The 17,762-nt window shown below is 32.9% G+C and overlaps 1 protein-coding gene across 2 annotated transcripts; it reads left to right on the top strand.

Annotated features, from left to right (window-relative positions):
* Nucleotides 1–1,225: 1,225 nt before the first annotated feature.
* LOC100789929 (cytochrome P450 704C1) lies at nt 1,226–13,417 on the top strand. Of its 2 annotated transcripts, none has more exons than XM_041016930.1 (6): nt 1,226–1,572; nt 10,188–10,403; nt 10,495–10,773; nt 11,002–11,322; nt 11,902–12,105; nt 13,015–13,417. In XM_041016930.1, exons 1-6 carry the CDS (start codon nt 1,264–1,266, stop codon nt 13,201–13,203), a joined length of 1,518 nt encoding a protein of 505 aa, XP_040872864.1. In that variant the 5' UTR covers nt 1,226–1,263; the 3' UTR covers nt 13,204–13,417. The 2 variants fall into 2 exon arrangements, with proteins under 2 accessions (XP_040872864.1, XP_003528924.1); XM_003528876.5 differs by having other exon boundaries at nt 10,495–10,785.
* Nucleotides 13,418–17,762: the final 4,345 nt, after the last annotated feature.

The following is a 17,762-nucleotide window of genomic DNA, read 5'->3' as shown; positions in this document are numbered from 1 at the left end:
CCCTTAATGGGACCCGTACAAAGTACAGTTAGTTGAACACCCAACTCCCAGCCGAACTCCGTACATGACCCATAAAGAATCCTTGAAAACAAGAAACAAATGGTTAGACAATGAAGTCGAGGTGCAGTCATCACATGAGCTAATTAGGCTTTTGTAATTGTTTTTATACAAATTTTATTAGTAAAATATTCTTACAATAAATTATATTATTAAGAGAAAATTAAAATAATTAACATATAATAGATTAATACATATGCATTAAACCTAAATTCTTTTATACAAGTTTTTAAGTCCAGGTATTGAAGATGAATAAAATGTGACGTGAGAGAAGAAACTTTATTAAAAGTAATTAACTAAATTTTTTATAGATTGATCAATAATTTATATATATATATATATATATATATATATATATATATAACACTTATGATATGATTAAAAAAAAAGTTAAATTACTTTTTTGTTTCTTAATTTATTTAGTAGGTTTAATTTGGTCTCATTTTTTTTTATTAGATTTGGACTTTTTTTTTTTATCAAAAAAACAGTTTAAATTTACTTTAAAATGGGATCAAATTAATTTTTTTTTAATCATGTTATTGGTAGGAGTATTTAGTAACTTTGTGGATGATTAATTTTCGTTGAGAGAAACTCAAGTGACTACTTTTAATGTGTGTTTGGTTTAGTGTAGGAAATTGATTCCGAGCCCATAATTGATTTTAAATATATTTTCACATGTTATATTTTAGGTTGGAGAAAAATTCAGAATTGCTTATAGGTTGAAACAACTTTGAGTAACTTTTGCGTTGGATCCAAAATTTATATTAAATTTTAATTTTACAAAATCAATTTCATTCAAAATCAATTTTGCTAACACTTTCCCAAACACACACTTAGTGAGGTTCCCTTCCAACTGTTGATTCACAAGGAAACTAAAATCAAAATCCCTCGTACTAACAATTTGTTGGTGACCAAACTGAATCTATTTTAAAAATATGAGCCTAATTGAAACTTTTAAAAATAAAAAGATCAAATTAAATCTATTTTACAAAATAAAGAACTAATTGAAATTTTAAAAAATGAACCTAATAAGTAAAATAAGGAAAAAAAAGTTAATTTAACCAAATGTTTTTTTTTTTTTTTTGTTAATTTGAGGAGCGCTTAATACCATAAGGCCGTTACCACCTCATATCCTTCATTAAATAGACTCCTATCCTGGTATCCTAAAAGAAGACACTGGTAGCACTACAACTTCCCTATCTCCCAATGCCATCCTTGACTTTCCTTTCAAATCCTTATTTCTTTGCAGCATTGTCTGCATCTTTGACTCTTTTGATGGTTCAAGTTCTGTTCAGAAAACTGAACAAAAGGCATAGTAAAAAGAAGTACCACGCTGTTGCTGGCACCATCTTCAATCAGATGCTGAACTTCAACAGGCTGCACCATTACATGACTTATCTTGCTGCCAAGCACAGGACTTACAGGTTGTTCAACCCTTTCAGATATGAGGTTTACACTTCTGAACCAACTAATGTTGAGTATATTCTCAAAACCAATTTTGAGAACTATGGAAAGGTAGATATTTGTTAATATATGGATTAATTGTTTGGTACATTCACTTTCACTTTTTGGGGATGAATAGATAACTAATGTGAATAAATAATTCTAAATTTTCGACCAAATCTTTTCACTAATTTTCTTATTTATTAGTATGTTAGGATAAATTTACCAATGAATACTAATGATAGAAGAAGAAAATAAATTAAATTAAATTTTTATGATAAGTTAAAGTTAGTTTTATGTATAAGTTACTTTTATAGAAATTCTTTTAGAGCATCTTTATTAATGATGGATCTTAGGGATAGATCTTAAGCTCAAGATCCGATCTTTTCCTGATCTAGTAATAAAACACCCCTTAAGATCTTTAGTGTAGATATAATTCTTGAGCCGTAAGAGTATTTTTAGTGATAGATCTAGAATTGGAATCTTACACCACTTTTTGGTGAATCCCATGATATCACGATGAAATATCTCTTAAGATTTATCTTATTTTTTCTTTGTGTTAGATCTCATCTTGAGATCTTAGATCATTTTTTATAGATCCCACGTGAACTATATTTTTTAATATTTATTTAATTATTTGTTAAATTAATTATTTTTTCTCCCCCATCCTAACCACAACCCTCCACCACGCTTCCTCACACTTCCTTTTTTATTTCCCCAACATTCCCTCCCTCATTCCAATCCCACTTTTTATTTTTTATCTTTCTTTTCTTCTCCTCACCTTTCATATTTTTTTTTTTCTTTTTCCTCCTTGTCACTCCCTCTCTCCTCCACCTTCTTCTTTCTTCTCCTTCCTCGGAAAATTGACCAAACTAGGCCCCTTTTAAAAACTTATTCTCAAAAGGGGGTTGTTTTGAAACTTTTTTCTGGGAGGGTCTGTTTCTGGAGGGGACTCGCCAATGAAGTTGGCGAGTTGGACACGTGGCGGCACCTGGTGGACTCGCCAGTGGAGTTGGCGAGTTGCTGTCTACGTGGCAGGTCCCGCCATTCGTACTGGCGAAATGCTTTTTTACGGAAAAAAATATTTAACTTCAAACGGGTATAACTTTTGATAGGAATGTCCGTTTGAGGCCCATAATATGTCAAAATGCTCGAAATTAAATGAAAAATCCCTTGGAAAATTCTCAAAGGGGATTTGGTCAACTCATTTTTCCAAAAAACGCCTCTAAGTAGCTCAAAAATAGGATTTAAGATTAAAAAAATGGGTGATTGAATCTTAAATCCATTTTTTGGAAACATGAATTGACCAAATCCCCTTCGGGAATTTGCTAAGGGATTCTTCATTCAATTTCGAGCATTTTGACATATTATGGGCCTCAAACGAACATTCCTATCAAAAGTTATACCCATTTGAAGTTAAAAAAAATTCCGTAAAAAAGCATTTCGCCAGTACGAATGGCGAGACCCGCCACGTGGACAGCAACTCGCCAACTCCACTGGCGAGTCCACCAGGTGCCGCCACGTGTCCAACTCGCCAATTCCATTGGCGAGTCCCCTCCAGAAACAGACCCCCCAGGAAAAAGTTTCAAAACAGCCCCCTTTTAGGAATAAGTTTCTAAAATGGACCTAGTTTGGTCAATTTGCCTCCTTCCTCCTTCTCCCTCCGCTCTATTTCACGCCTCGTCCCCCTCCCTTCATGCATTCATAGCCTCCCTCTGTGACACCCTCTACCCCTCACATATATATTAATAAAGGAATAAAAATTCAAATATTAATTAAAAGTATTTTTAAAACATTTTTAAATACAAGCTTTTCAAATGGATAAAAGGCTCACATTCACTTTCTTCTACATCATATTCAAACTTGTCCAAATAAAGAATAAAGTCATCTCGACTCAAAGAAAATCATATAAGTCTCATACAATTAATATAGAACCTATATCCTAATGTCACATCCTATCAGAGCGTGGTGTTCCCGTGTCCTCTAGCATGAGGTTCTTCATAGTCATCCACCTATTCATCTGCTCCCCCGAACACAAGTTCAAGATCATCACAGGATCCAAACACAACAACACACAGGGAGTGAGTTATCACATTCCTAGCTAATAGAGAAACAAGACAATTAAATATACATATTATATAAATGAGATACCACTTGCTTAAACATAGCTCACGTAACTTCACCACTTCGTCATTCAAAATTCACTTTTCAATTATCAATCACATTACACAAGAATCCCACACTTCGATCAAGATATAATAACACATCAATTAGCAAGCATATGCAATAGTTATGCTAAGACTCAATCTATATGCAATGTGGTACCATGTCAGTGAAAAACCACCCTGGGGCGCTTAGGAGTACATAACAAGACACACCACACAATGGGTTTGTCAGGTCACTCTCACTAAGTAAGATCATAGGGAGACCAGTCAGGGTCACGATGTTTTGCGAGAATGCTCCAACCATATGAGATCACATAGGCTTAAAGGAGCACTCAAACCCGGTGACCCCCAAGGCCTACACTCCGAAGAGTCCGTCAGGGCCTCTCCCTCCTGATTCAGGTCCAACCCCTAAAATAATTTTTGCATGCAGACACTGCTCATGAATTATACAATACCCACGACCTTACACTCGTGTTTTAAACACGTTCAACACAATTGCGCTACGATTTAACACTGGTTCCTAAATAGGAAACCTACATTTTCTCTTTAACACTGCGCATCAACGCTTTTCTCAAGATAACACTGGTCGGGTTATTGTACAATTCATAGCTTACAACACAAGTAATTTCACATCAAGTGTTAACTACACACTTATCCACAACTAGAACTCATTCACAATTTCACATCTCATAGTGTGACAATCCACCATCACATGTTTACACGTATCTCACAAATTAACACATGTTCAACTTTACACTTATACTCAATCTCAATAACAATATTATAATCTCAAAGCAACATGTTCTTCTACAATTCATCACATACTCACAATTTGAATCATCATTTCATATCCTCAATATAACAATTTATATAAAAGACTATCACAACATTAGGACTAAAACCCCTTAAATAATATTACACAATTATATCAAAGTTTCCTCCTTCTCCCTCCGCTTATTTCACGCTCGTCCCCTCCTTCATGCATTCATAGCCTCCTCTGTGACACCCTCTACCCCTCACATATATATTAATAAAGGAATAAAAATTCAAATATTAATTAAAAGTATTTTTAAAACATTTTTAAATACAAGCTTTCAAATGGGTAAAAGGCTCACATTCACTTTCTTCTACATCATATTCAAACTTGTCCAAATAAATAATAAAGTCATCTCGACTCAAAGAAAGTCATATAAGTCTCATACAATTAATATAGAACCTATATCCTAATGTCACATCCTATCAGAGCGTGGTGTTCCCGTGTCCTCTAGCATGAGGTTCTTCATAGTCATCCACCTATTCATCTGCTCCCCCGAACACAAGTTCAAGATCATCACAGGATCCAAACACAACAACACACAGGGAGTGAGTTATCACATTCCTAGCTAATAGAGAAACAAGACAATTAAATATACATATTATATAAATGAGATACCACTTGCTTAAACATAGCTCACGTAACTTCACCACTTCGTCATTCAAAATTCACTTTTCAATTATCAATCACATTACACAAGAATCCCACACTTCGATCAAGATATAATAACACATCAATTAGCAAGCATATGCAATAGTTATGCTAAGACTCAATTCTATATGCAATGTGGTACCATGTCAGTGAAAAACCACCCTGGGGCGCTTAGGAGTACATAACAAGACACACCACACAATGGGTTTGTCAGGTCACTCTCACTAAGTAAGATCATAGGGAGACCAGTCAGGGTCACGATGTTTTGCGAGAATGCTCCAACCATATGAGATCAGCATAGGCTTAAAGGAGCACTCAAACCCGGTGACCCCCAAGGCCTACACTCCGAAGAGTCCGTCAGGGCCTCTCCCTCCTGATTCAGGTCCAACCCCTAAAATAATTTTTTTTACATGCAGACACTGCTCATGAATTATACAATACCCACGACCTTACACTCGTGTTTTAAACACGTTCAACACAATTGCGCTACGATTTAACACTGGTTCCTAAATAGGAAACCTACATTTTCTCTTTAACACTGCGCATCAACGCTTTTCTCAAGATAACGCTGGTCGGGTTATTGTACAATTCATAGCTTACAACACAAGTAATTTCACATCAAGTGTTAACTACACACTTATCCACAACTAGAACTCATTCACAATTTCACATCTCATAGTGTCACAATCCACCATCACATGTTTACACGTATCTCACAAATTAACACATGTTCAACTTTACACTTATACTCAATCTCAATAACAATATTATAATCTCAAAGCAACATGTTCTTCTACAATTCATCACATACTCACAATTTGAATCATCATTTCATATCCTCAATATAACAATTTATATAAAAGACTATCACAACATTAGGACTAAAACCCCTAAATAATATTACACAATTATATCAAAATCATAGGTCGAAATATACAAATATCAAGAGCACAATTTATCAAGCAATTTTCATTAGGACATCAATATTTTATTTATAATCATAAAGGAAAAATTGCAATTTAATAAACATCTCAAAATAAAACCCAATTTAATCCTCTAAGGATCCCTACACATGTTCTCACTAATCCCCAACTGTGAATAACTCATCCCTTACCTCTGAGCGGACTCACGTGTCTTCAGCCAGCGATAGCAACATCTCTAGCGGTTCCCTGAAATTCTTTCAATTATTCTCCGACTGCTCCGATAGAATTCCCAAACGTCAGAGAGACGGAGAAGAGATTGAAACCTCCACTTGTACTGTCTTCATGCGATTCCTTTTTCTCCCTCCACGAATATTATCTCGCAAATCCCAACGGTGGAAGCGTGCGGAATTGAATTTCGAACAACATATCCAAATTTCACAATAATCCAACGGTTAACGAAACCGGGATCGTAGTTTTACCAAGACAGCTCTGGGTTTCTGCGGGAAAGAAAAAGGATACAATGCGAAGGGAGTTTATCTCAGTTCAGACATGATATCGAAATTCCCAACGGTGAGAATGCTCGGAATTGTGTTTCAAACATGATAATCAAATTTCACGACGATCCAACGGTGAACGGGTTCGAGATCGTCATTTTTCTGAGACTGGTTTGGTGGGCTGCGGGAAAAAGAAAGAGTTTTGAGAGAAGGGGAAAAACGAAAATGAGGCCAAAAGGAGGCAGCTGACTTAACATAACTATTTATACCTAGGGTACTCAGCTTATTATTTGCTCTATATTTATTTATTTATTTATTTATTTATTTTACTAAAAAGCTTTTTAAATTTATTTACGAAAAATTGGGATGTTACACCCTCTCCCTTCCCTGGCCTTGTGGCTCCCCCCTCCCATTTTTTGCAGTAATGACCTCTCCTTCCCCTCTGCGGCCCCCTCCCCCTTCCTCCTTCCCCCTTTGCGGCCTTCCGTCATGACCGTCTGAGACCCTTCGTCGTGACCATCTGTGACCTTCTTGTTGTTTTTGTTCTTCCTCTTCTGTTGTTTTTTTTCTTCAATGACCTTGATTCTTCTCGCTTATTTCTATTTTTTAAAAATATTTTTTGTGTTTTTAGATATGTCAAAGATCTTCAAAGTTCTTGCTTGTAGAAGAGCATATTCTCCACCCTGGAGATCTCTAATGCCTTTTTATTGGGAGATTCACACAAGACCAGATCTTGAACTCAAGATCTAACATTAAAGATGCTCTAAAGATTTACTTAGCTTTCAAAAAAAAAAAGATGAATATTGACAGTTTGCAAAATGCGAGATGAAGAACAACCCAAAGAACATGATGAAGAAGAAGAAAAAACAAACCAAAAAAAAAAAACAAACCAACAAAAAAAAATCAACCAAAAAAAAAAAACAAACCAAAAAATTTAACATACCAGCAAAGGGGGGAGGGGGGTCGCGATGGAGGGGAAGGGGGGATCACGGAGGAGGTGAAGGGGTTGGGTCATGCAGAGGGGTGACGAGGAGAGAGAAGAAAAATAAATGTTAGAAAAAGGAGAGAGAGGAACAAGGGTGAGAAGAAAGAAGAAAGAAAAAGGAAAACATGAGGAGAGAGAGCAAAGGAGAACTGAAAGGAAGAAAGAAGAAAAAATGTGAGGACAGGGAGGAAGGAGAGGAGAATGTGACAGAGAACGAAAAGTAAAAAAAAAAAAAAAAAATTGGTGAGAGGAAGTGAACGTTAATATGTATTGTCACTCAACAAAAAAAGCTTGCACAATGACTGTTATAATTAAAAAAAAATAGTTGTTACACACATTACATCCTATAATTGGTTTAGTGCAAAAAATTTGTGCATACAATTTTTATTTTCATTCTTGTCAATCTCAATTCTTTATGTATTTTTTATTTGTTTAATATTTAGTCATAAATAAAAATTAAATTTATATTTATTTTTCTATTTCCTAATATTTATAATTTTTTTTAGTTACTGAATTAATTATATTTAATTTAATAAATATTTAAATAAAATATTTCAAAGTGAAATCCATGTAAAATCTATTAAAAGTTATTTAAAACCCTAAAATGAGATTTACCACTAAAAGAAAAAATGGAAGACATCTTAAAAGATCTTCCATCCTACATGATGACACTATGGGGTCTAAAAAAAGTAATTTCAAATCTCAATTTAAAATTTACCATTTAAATGCTCTTATTTAGCTTATTCAGAACTTGATTTTAATTTATTCATAATCTAATTTTAATTTATCCAGAAGTATAATTCATTGTTTTTCCTATAAGCTAATTCCATAGAAAATATTGGATAAGTTTTCAAAACATTAAATATAGACATTTATTTATTTATTTAAATACATACATTTATAGGAGGATATAATAATTCTATTATGTAGATGAGTGTTTCTGACGATGATATGGCTGCAAAAGTTACAAGGGTCTGTTCTATTTGTTAGAGTTGTTTATATGAAAGTGGTGAGTTGCCACTTACCTCCATAGTGTTGTCAAATCTGTTGTGCTGAGGGTAACTGTTTTCCTGATGCCATATATGAAAAAATAGAGAAGCCAACTAAAATTATTGAAGGATTCTTCTGATTTTCAAAGTGAAACGGGGTCTAATACTGATGTTTTGGAAAATAGTTTCATGTCCTTCAGGTCAACAATCTGTTCTACTTAGGTAGTAACTTTGGTAAAAAAGACAGAAGAAACTTATCTTAAGTGGTTTGGATATGCTTGGAGAAGCCTTAGTAAGGAGAGTAGGTTAAATCAAGGGTAGTACAATTGCTACTATAGCATTAACAAAGATTTAGAGGGAGACAGAGAAAAACTATATACGAAACCATTAAAAAACATTCAGAGGTCAATCATCTGTTCACAGAGAAGATTTATGATTTTATCCATGTAGCAGTCTAGCATACCCGATCTAGTGGGGAAAGGCAATTTTGTTATTGTTGTTGCCAGGTTGGATCAACAATATGATTTATTTTGGTTGATTTAAGATCCCTTATGAGTAATTTTAGGCTGAATGGTTAATTTGGCCATGAAAGTGTATGACGGTTCTAAGTTAATCCCTGAATTCAAATAAAGTAAAAAATAAAAGTCCTTAACAGTAGCTTGTCTTTCACATTAGTCCTTTGTTTCTGATAGGTCCCTGTATGTTATCATTGAAATAAATTTTACTCCTTATTTGCAAGGACTAAATTGCATTTTAATGATAGCATGCATGGACCTATGTGAAATGAAGGACATATGTAAAAGACAGAAGCTGCTTTCAGGGACATTTTAATATTTTAGTTTATTAACATTTAAGGACTAATTTGCAACTGTCATATAATTTCAGGCACCAAGTTGACTATTCTAGCTGTGTTTGCTTATGCATTTTTTCACGTTCAACAGACAACGGAGCTATGTGAGCAAAGTTTCGTTGAACGTGCATCAGAGGAATGCCATAAAGGCTTAACCAAACACACACATGCCTTTATTTTATGAGCTAGTATGGGTTATGAAATGAAAAAAATATAAAATAGAACTTATTAGTACCTTAAAATTATCAATGTACTAGGGAATAGGTATTGATTTTTAATGTTAATATCTTAAGTTGTTTTAAAAAGTAATGCATTTGAAGTTCTGAACTAATACAGATTTTGATACCAATTTGCCAACTTTATAAAAAATCACATGATATGAAACATATATAGCTGTACTACTATTCATGGTTCTTCTTGTGGTTACCTTTTCCTAAAATGATTAGAGTAGTTATATCCTTCTCTAATAGTTTACAGCACATGTAATAGGACCGAAAATCAAAGCACTGTCTGCATGTTATGAAAACTGTTGAATTGATGGTTATGAAGGGGAGATTTAGGGCCTCCAGCCTGCTTTTGTGTGGAGATTACTTAAAAATGATGCCCTTCAAATTGAAATTTCCTTTTTGATTAATATAGATATGTGAAGACTACTATACAAAGAGCATAAACAGAGAATTCTGAAAATAATAAGATGAAGTTGGCTGGCAAGGGCACAATATTATTTGATAAATTGACAAAGCATAAAGGGATTTTTGATTCTTAAAAATGTTTGGCCTAATGGCTTCAATTTTATTCCTTCAAATTTTTGTGCAGGGTTTGTACAACTACCACAATTTGAAGGATTTAGTAGGTGATGGGATTTTCGCTGTTGATGGCAAGAAATGGCGAGAACAAAGGAAGTTGTTAAGTCATGAATTCTCCACCAAGATGTTAAGGGATTTCAGCATTTCAATATTCAGAAAGAATGCAGCAAAACTTGCAAACATAGTGTCTGAAGCTGCGACTTCTAATAATACGTTGGAAATACAAGTGAGTTAATATATGTTCTGAAAGATACTATCATATTGCCTTCTTTCATCTACTTGGTTTGCATGTTAACTTCCTTCAATAATTTATATAGGACCTTTTAATGAAATCAACACTGGATTCAATTTTCCATGTTGCATTTGGAACGGAACTTGACAGCATGTGTGGATCAAATCAAGAAGGGAAGATTTTTGCGGATGCTTTTGATACTTCCAGTGCACTGACCCTTTATCGTTATGTTGATGTCTTTTGGAAGATAAAGAAATTTCTGAATATTGGATCAGAGGCCAGATTAAAAAAGAACACTGAGGTTGTAATGGAATTTTTTTTTAAGCTAATCAACACAAGAATTCAGCAAATGCAGACTTCAAACGTAGATACTGATGTAAGTCTTTTACATACAAGCTATATTAAAATAGGGTGAAATGTGACAGCATGACCGGAGTTAACCTTAACTCTACAACCAAAATGGATGGTTAAGATTAAGCTTAAGTAAAAAAGTTTGACCATTTATGTATGGCTGTAAGACCAAGATTAACTCTTTTAACCTCTCACTTGATTGGCCATTAATATATAATGCATTTGTGCTTTGCATGTGTAGGGTAAACGAGAAGATATTCTGTCAAGGTTTCTGCAAGTGAAGGGAAGTGATTCAACATATTTACGAGATATAATTCTAAACTTTGTTGTTGCTGGGAGAGACACAACAGCAGGCACACTTTCTTGGTTCATGTACATGTTATGTAAGTATCCTTCTGTTCAAGAAAAAGCAGCAGAAGAAGTAAAAGAAGCAACAAACACAGAAACAATTACTAGCTATACTGAGTTTGTGTCTACTGTTACGGATGAAGCTCTTGAAAAGATGAACTATCTCCATGCAGCAATTACTGAAACTCTCAGACTTTATCCAGTAATTCCTGTGGTAAGGTTAATTTTGAAGTTGACCTCATCATCATTGGATGCAGTAGGAACAAATATTGACCACTTTTCCTGCTTGCATAAAAATGGTTAGAATTAAAGACACCTCTAAAGGATACAAGACTTGATGTTTTAAATTTGATTTCTAGTGCAAGATCAAGCATTTAGAATCGCTCTCACTAAAATAATGATATCATATTTTCATTAGATATATCGAGCATGTCTACCTCAGTTGGTTGCTGTGTGCTTGAGTTGTGATAAATCCTCTAGAATTTGAGTTCAAATCCTATGAATAAAAGTATAAAATTCTCATTAGATATGTTTCTTATTTACACACACCTCTAAGTTACTTGGTAAGGACTAAGGAGTATTGATGAACTTAATTATCAAGTTTTGAGGTTCCCTCAGTTGATTTATTATCATCGTAATTAAAATAGTAAACACATGGCAAAGGCAACACCGCACCCCTGCCCGGTGGCTTTCATGTGATTTAAATTCCCAAGATTGAGCTTTTATTGTTGGGCAATTGATGTGCCTGTAGATTTAATACATTCTAAGTCTCGTACTCCTTAATTTCATGCAGGATGCAAAGATTTGTTTTTCTGATGATACATTACCAGATGGGTATAGTGTAAATAAAGGAGACATGGTATCTTACCAACCTTATGCAATGGGTCGGATGAAATTTATTTGGGGTAATGATGCAGAGGATTTTAGACCAGAAAGATGGCTTGATGAGAATGGCATTTTTAAGCCAGAGAGCCCTTTCAAGTTTACAGCTTTTCAGGTTAGTAGTTTTGCACTTTTGCATAGGACATTAGACATTTATGTTTACTGAAGAGTGTGTTTGGATGAAAGAATTTAAAATTCTGAGAAATTTTAAATTTTATGAATTTCAAATACTTCAATTCAAATTCTTTTATTTTTAGAATTTTTTGTTTGGATAAAAAAAAGTTAAAATTATGAGGGTGAAAAAAAATGAATGAAAAAAAAAGAAAAGATATGATTAGTGTGTTAGTTATACGTGTTCTTCTATGTTCAGACTCGATCGATGTTCCACAATCTCATATGGTGTTTCTTGAAGAAGACTGTAAAAAGAAAATTTTAATTTTTCATCTTTTAGAAGTAAATTGAAATTCCAGATTTTTAGTTGTTTAAAATTCTGTTTTAAAATTCCAAAATTTTAAATTCTTCACAAAAAAATATCCAAACAATGAATTCTAGATTACAGAAATTCAAATCCTCTGATAAATTACTTTTCTCAGTTAAAATTCTCTATCCAAACATATTTTTAGGGTTTTGTTAACTTGGCATTAAGCACATCATGCTCAAGAATTAAAAAAAGAGCAAATAATCTATGCATTGGTGTTATAAAAGAGTTTTACATCGCTATCCAATTACAAATTATTACGTATGATTGTTAATTTTTATAATAACTTTTAAAATTCATATCAATGATTATTTTTTATTAGTTTATGGACTGAACATATCAATTAAACTTTTTAAAAAATATATAAACATTTAACATCATGAAAATCAAAAGTATTTAATATTGGTTTCTTTAAGTAACTAATAGAGGCGAAGAAGGTAAAAATGTAACTGGGCACATGGTCAAACTCATGCATGCATATTTTCTTTGAAGAAGCATTGGTGTGCTAGTACAGTAAACTTAAATTGAATTTTCATTCATCTGCAGGCTGGTCCTCGGATTTGTCTAGGAAAGGAGTATGCTTATAGACAGATGAAGATATTCTCAGCAGTTTTGTTAGGCTGTTTCCACTTTAAATTGAATGATGAGAAAAAAAATGTCAGTTACAAGACCATGATAACTCTTCATATTGATGGAGGTCTAGAAATCAAGGCATTCCACAGATACAGGGATTAGAAGATGATTTTTGGAACAATCCAAAATCTACTGAAAAGAAGGTTATTGTTTTCAACTAAGTTAATAATGTATTTATTCTATGTTATTGAAATAATTATTAAGAAAAGCAGATTGAACCAGAAGGTCTCCTGTTAAATAGGTAACAAATAAACACAGCTATTTTATTCTTGCAACATTTTTAGGAATATTTACTTATAATTCATATTTTTCTTCCTATCTCCCTTTATCACATTATTTATCTTATCTCACCTCTCTCTCTCGCGTATCTTTTTCTTAGTTACAGATTAAGTTATAGAAAAAATGAGTAGAATTAGGAATTCTCAAACACATGACAATATGAATAGCTCTCCAATATTTTTTTCATTTCTAACAAGGGGAATCCCTGGAAAAAATTGTTGTACAGCAAAAGAAGCCATGAAAAATCTCGTGTCCCATTTGAGAGTCCTAGGGTAAGAAATTAAATCCAAAACATTTGACTTAAAAACAAGTGTACCTTGGAATACACTGACATTCCCTAAACAAATATGCCCTCATTCAAAACATACTTAGAAACTAGAACACGCACTTCATTGACTAGTTATGCGTACCCCTTATCCCAACACCATTTGTCTTTTTTCACTAATTTAAGACATTTTAAAACTATTTAACAAACAGAAATTGAAATCAAGGATAACCTATTAACCATTGAAATATTTTTATTAATATGAACAAAATATTTAAGGCGGGTATTACATCTGAAAGTATTACAAGAAAGAAGGGCTATGATATTTTCATCCATAATAAAACAAATAGAGAACAAAACTGTATTGACTCAAACCTCAGTCAAAACCTTGTTAGTATTAATAATCCAGCTCAACTGGGGGAGCCCTATACTAAATCTATTAACCTAATACTACGGTGGTAACCGGTCAGCGTTGGTTGTTACATGTTACAAGATGTCTCTGAAGCATAGAGATGCAACCATAATGCTTACAAACAGGAGTGTTATAACTTCATTCTATTTTCCTAATAGTTATTATGTATAAAAGACCTGTAATCCACTTTCGTATGCCCTAAAAGCTTATCATTTTATGAGGTGCTTAAGCTCATCACCTTTCTTGTGACACTCTCTATAATCATAATTAATTAAAAGTTTTTAAAACACATTTAAATAAAATTCTTTTAATAGAGTCAAAGACTCACATTCACTTTCTTTTACATCATATTTAAACTTGTCTAAATAAATAATAAAGTCATTTCGGTTCAAACAAGGACGTTTAAGACTTCATACAATTAATATAAAAGCCTATATCTCAATTGTTGAAAATTTTCAATAAACCTTATAAAATACCAAATGAGCACCAAAACACATTACGTCAGATTATCAAGAGGTTTTAACGAATACTTGGATTCATAGAGCTTGATTAACACGCAGTGGAATCTTATAGCGGTCACAAACAATTGGTTTAATGACCTTCCTCAACCAAATCACATTCTTCCTTATGGGACTTTCGTTTTCTCTTCAGATGGGGAGAGGAGAAACTGTTTGTTGATTTGGTGTATTTGGAACCATAATCATGCCTTATGTTTTAAACCTATTAGGGTTCCCATTATCCCCTAATGGACCAAACTGGTTTCCGCTCATTAAGCCCATATTAACTATCCGTGTGCAATTTAATGGGCTCACTTAAATAGATAACTTTATATTGAACCAATTTAAATGTAAATAACTAATATAAATGTTATAATATAATATGCAACCCATATTAATTAATTAAGAATTATAAAATTCCTAACACCAATGTCACATCTTATCAGAGCATGGTGTTGTTCCGACGTCCTTCAGCACAAGGTTCCTTAAAACAATTCACCTAGTCATCTGCTCCCCCGAACACAAAGTTCAAGATCATTACAGGATCCAAATACAAACAAAACACAGAGAGTGAGTTATCACATTCCTAACTAATAGAGAAACAATACAATTAAATATACATATCATATAAATGAGATACAACTTACTTAAATATAACTCACGTAATTCCACCACTTTATCATTTAAAATTCACTTTTCAATCATTAATCACATTACACATGAATCACACACTCCGATCAAAACGTAATAACACATCAATTTCATAATAAACAATTAACAAGCGTATGCAACAGTTATGATAAGACTCAAGCCTATATGCAATGTGATACCATGTCAGTGAAAAACCACCCTGGGACGCTTAGGAGTACATAACAAGACACACCACAACATGAGTATGTCAGGTTACTCTCACTAAGTAAAATCATAGGGAGACCAGTCAGGGTCATGCTGTTTTGTGAGAATGCTCCAATCATGTGGGATCGGCACAGACTTAAAGGAGCACTCAAACCGGGTGTATTTACCCCCAAGGCCTACACTCCGAAGAATCCGTCAAGGTCTCTCCCTCCTGATTCAGGTCCAACTCCTAAAATATTTTTTTTGCATACAGACACTGCTCATGAATTATACAATACTCACGACCTCGCACTCGTGTTTTAAACATGTTTAACACATTGCGCTACAATTTAACACTGGTTCCTAAATAGGAAACCTACATTTTTTCTTTAACACTGCACATCAACACTTTTCTCAAGATAACATTGATCGGATTATTGTATAATTCACAGTTCACAACACAAGTAATGTCACATCAAGTATTAACCACACACTTATTCACAACTAAAACTTGTTCACAATTTCATATCTCATAATGTCACAATCCACCATCACATGTTTACATGTATATCACAGATGAACACATATTCAACTTTGGACTTATACTCAATCTCAATAGCAATATTATAATTTCAAAGCAACATGTTATTCTACAATTCATCACAAATTCAATTTATAGACACTGCTCATGAATTATATAATACCCACGACCTCACACTCGTGTTTTAAACACGTTCAACACATTGTGCTACAATTTAACATTGCTTCCTAAATAGAAAATCTACACTTTCTCTTTAACACTGCGCATAAACATTTTCTCAATATCAACACTGATCGGGTTATTGTATAATTCACAACATAATTATTGTTACATAAGTGTTAAATACACACATAGTTATTCATAACCAAATATCATGCCCACAATTTAACATCTCATAATGTTCCAATCAATCATCTCATGTTTACATGTATCTCGCAAATTGACACATTCCACTTTGTATTACTCAATCTTCATAATAATATTATAATGTCATTATAATAATTTATTATCCATCATAACTCATACACACACAATAATCATATTTGCATGACACAATATATATAGTAAATCAAGTTACATTATTTTTAATCAAAAGAGTTTTTATAACAATTAATTTAATATTACATCAAAAGAAATTACCACTAGGCATTAACCTTACAACTTTCTTTAATTTATTATTTTAGTATTACAATAAATATATACACATAACATGTTGATCATCGTCGTGGAAAAAATTAGAACAAGATAATAATTTGTATAAAATAAGTCATTGAATAATATTATTTAGAATATAATTCACGTTAATAAAAAGAGCTCAATTTTTTTAAGGGTTCACACTCAACATAAAAACACATCAGTTTCACAACAATTTCTCATTGGGACATCAACTGGTTCATCAAACATATATAATTCACAGTTATAATCATAAGGATAAAATAAAAATTACAAAAGTATCTCAAAACCCACTCCAATTGATACTCTAATGATCCATACACATGTTATCACTAATCTCCAATTGTGAATAACTCATCCCTTATCTCTAAGCGGACTTGTGTGTATTGTGACAACAATAGTGGCATCTCTAGAAGTTTCTTGAGATTCCTCAAGTTTTTCCTATGACTGCTTTGATAGGGTTCGCAAACGTTAGAGAGAAGGAGAATGAATTAAAGCGTACATTCCATTGTCTAAGTGTGATGAGTATTGATCCCTCCATAGATATTATTTTGCAAACGTCAACGGTGAAGATGTGTGAAAGTGAAACTCAAACCACATATCAAAATTTCACAATAATTCAATGATTAACGAGTCTGGGATCGTGGTTTTACTTATATAGTTTTGGGTTTCTGCAGGAAAAGAAAAAGTTACGATGCAAAGGGTATTTCTATGAGATCAAATATTTTTTTCTTAATTCCCAATGGTGAGAATGTTCAAAAATGAGTTCCAAACCTAGTTCTCAAATTTTACGATGATCCAACGGTGAATGAGTTCGAAATCGTCATTTTTTCGAGACAGGTTTGGTGATATGTGGGGAAAAGAGAAAATTTTGGAAGGAGGAGTGAGGAAAACGAGATTGAGAGAAAGAAAAGACATCATCAGTGTAAAAACTGACTTAACACGTTTCTATTTATGACTAGGGTACTTACAACTTATCATTTATTCTATTTATTTATTTTTATCATTTTATAAAAATAATCTCTATTTTATTCCCTATCAAATGAATAAATAAAATATATTTTTTATTTTTCTTCAAACTATTATTTTAATTAATAAAATTATTATTTTTTATTTATTTAATTATAAAAAACTTATCATTTTTGTAAAACTCTATTTATT

This window comes from Glycine max, chromosome 7 (assembly GCF_000004515.6).
Source record: "Glycine max cultivar Williams 82 chromosome 7, Glycine_max_v4.0, whole genome shotgun sequence".
Taxonomy (NCBI): domain Eukaryota; kingdom Viridiplantae; phylum Streptophyta; class Magnoliopsida; order Fabales; family Fabaceae; genus Glycine; species Glycine max.
Note: the sequence above shows the minus strand (reverse complement) of the source record. Positions and strands in the feature narration are given on the sequence as shown.

Bases quoted from the DNA above. Each gene is read 5' to 3' on its own strand.
- LOC100789929 (XM_003528876.5), top strand. From the start codon at position 1,264: ATGCCATCCTTGACTTTCCTTTCAAATCCTTATTTCTTTGCAGCATTG. The intron at 10,404-10,494 runs GTGAGTTAATAT...TAATTTATATAG, and splicing joins ATAATACGTTGGAAATACAA to GACCTTTTAATGAAATCAAC. The intron at 11,323-11,901 runs GTAAGGTTAATT...AATTTCATGCAG, and splicing joins TTTATCCAGTAATTCCTGTG to GATGCAAAGATTTGTTTTTC.